The 1,827-nt window shown below is 49.6% G+C and overlaps 1 protein-coding gene across 1 annotated transcript in view; it reads right to left on the bottom strand.

Moving 5' to 3' along the window:
• STK32A (serine/threonine kinase 32A) overlaps window positions 1–1,465 on the bottom strand; it is a 24,075-nt gene extending 22,610 nt beyond the window's left edge. The window contains exon 1 of the mRNA XM_017728260.1: window positions 1,291–1,465. Within this exon, the coding sequence (XP_017583749.1) occupies window positions 1,291–1,342 (52 nt within the window). The 5' untranslated portion in view covers window positions 1,343–1,465. The remainder of the gene's footprint in view (window positions 1–1,290) is intronic.
• Between the last annotated feature and the right edge of the window lie 362 nt (window positions 1,466–1,827).

Genomic DNA, 1,827 nt, shown 5'->3' with positions numbered 1-1,827 from the left:
GGCGCCGCCGGCCGGCGGCAGCGAAGCTGCGACCAGAGGAGGCGACGCACGGAGAACTGAGCGGCGCGGCCCGGCCCGGCCCGCACAGCCCCGAACGCGACCCCGGGAAGAGCGCGCAGGCACCAGCAGCCCCGACAATTCCAACACGGGAGCGACCACAGGAGAGAGCAAAGACGCAGCGAGACAGAAAACAGCAGCCACTCGGAAAAAGGAAAAGATCATAGTAACTAAGATCTTAGGGATAGTAAAATGGTATAATGTTAAGCAAAATTATGGTTTTATAACAAGGTGTGACAACCAGCAAGACATATTCGTGCATAGAACTGCTATTAAAAAGAATAACCCTGAAAAATGCATCCCAAGCTTGGCAGATGGAGAAGTCGTGGAATTCAAAATTATACGAGGTAGAAAAGGGTTACAAGCATCGCAGGTCACTGGGCCTGATGGTGTTCCTGTAAAAGGCAGTATATATGCAAAAAATCGTAGTCATATTAGACAATATCTCCATTGTAAGCCCCCCCTACAGTCTCCCTTTCCTAATCCCACCTTTCCCTTTTACCCTATGTCCTATTACCCCCAGTGTATTCCCAATCCGTTTTTTCATCCATGGTTTCCCTCACAAAACCATGCTTTTGCCAATTGTTTCCCCAAAAATCCCTTTCCAATGCCGAGTGGGGGATGAAAAGGGGGAGGGAAGAAGTTAAACCCTCTCCTGCCTCAGTTTCCCCACAAAGCATGCTCAGAGAGTCCTGTCTCCCTTCTGTCAGCCCTAAGATGTTCCACAGAATCTGATTGGACATTTAAAGACTCAGGAGGGTGGCTTGTTTTGTTTTGAAACTGTTCTTGTTATGTTTATCCAGTTGTTTTCATTCTCCTTTTATTAAAATAAAACGGGTGAGGTGTTGGGGTCCCTCCCCTGCCGTGTAGCCCTGGGAGAGGGGCCCTGAGGGCACAGACACGGGGCTTCCCTGCCCCTGCTCAGCCTCGTTCCCATTGGTTGGTTTGTGTTCCCTGCGCGGGCAGAAGGACCCTTGGTCCCGTGACTGGAACAGTTCCTGGGCAGAGCTCCGGCCATGCGGCTGGAGAAATAAACATCTCTGAAACAGCTATCAAGAATCTGTCTGTCCATATATATTTCCTTTCCACGGGACTCCTGGTTTGATATATGCGTGTTGCAGGATCCCCACTGCAACACTTGCAGCCTCAGGACAGGTGCTGGCTGTGACCCTCACAGTCAGTCTGCACTGGAGAACTCTGCAGTCCCAGACAACAACCAGGAGAAGCTCTTACCATCCTCATTCCCATCAAAGGGTGGTGACTTGCTGGAGGTGGTTGCCCCCATGATGTGTTCAGCCCAGGCTCAGCACTTTCCACTCCTCTGGGTTCTGCTCCCACACTCGAAGGCTCTGGTACAGTGCTGATGTGGGTCAGTCCTGTCAGACGTTGGCAATGTCCTGCTGATGCATCCTGGAGAAGGCAGGAAGCAAAAGTTCATCATCAGTCAGGATGAAGAAACATTTACAGCTTGCGAATGTCTCACTGGAGATTCATTGCTCTGAGGACAAGACTGACTGTCAGGGAAAAGCACATTGTAATGGAGCTTACTAGAGAAACCAGTAACACCATAACCTTGTAACTCAGATCAGGACTGCTGCCCACTACAGGAAGGGTAGAAATAGACCAGCAGACCCAAAGATCCAAGGATCTGGATCATGTTTGCTGTTTCATCCAGCACCTATTTTGTAGCTTCAGGGGTGACTAATTGTAGTGAGGTCAATATCCAAGATAAATGAACATACTGACTTGGCTAGATAAAAACAAAAGGCA

This window comes from Corvus brachyrhynchos, unplaced genomic scaffold (genome assembly GCF_000691975.1).
Source record: "Corvus brachyrhynchos isolate BGI_N302 unplaced genomic scaffold, ASM69197v1 scaffold21, whole genome shotgun sequence".
Taxonomy (NCBI): Eukaryota; Metazoa; Chordata; class Aves; order Passeriformes; family Corvidae; genus Corvus; species Corvus brachyrhynchos.
Note: the sequence above shows the minus strand (reverse complement) of the source record. Positions and strands in the feature narration are given on the sequence as shown.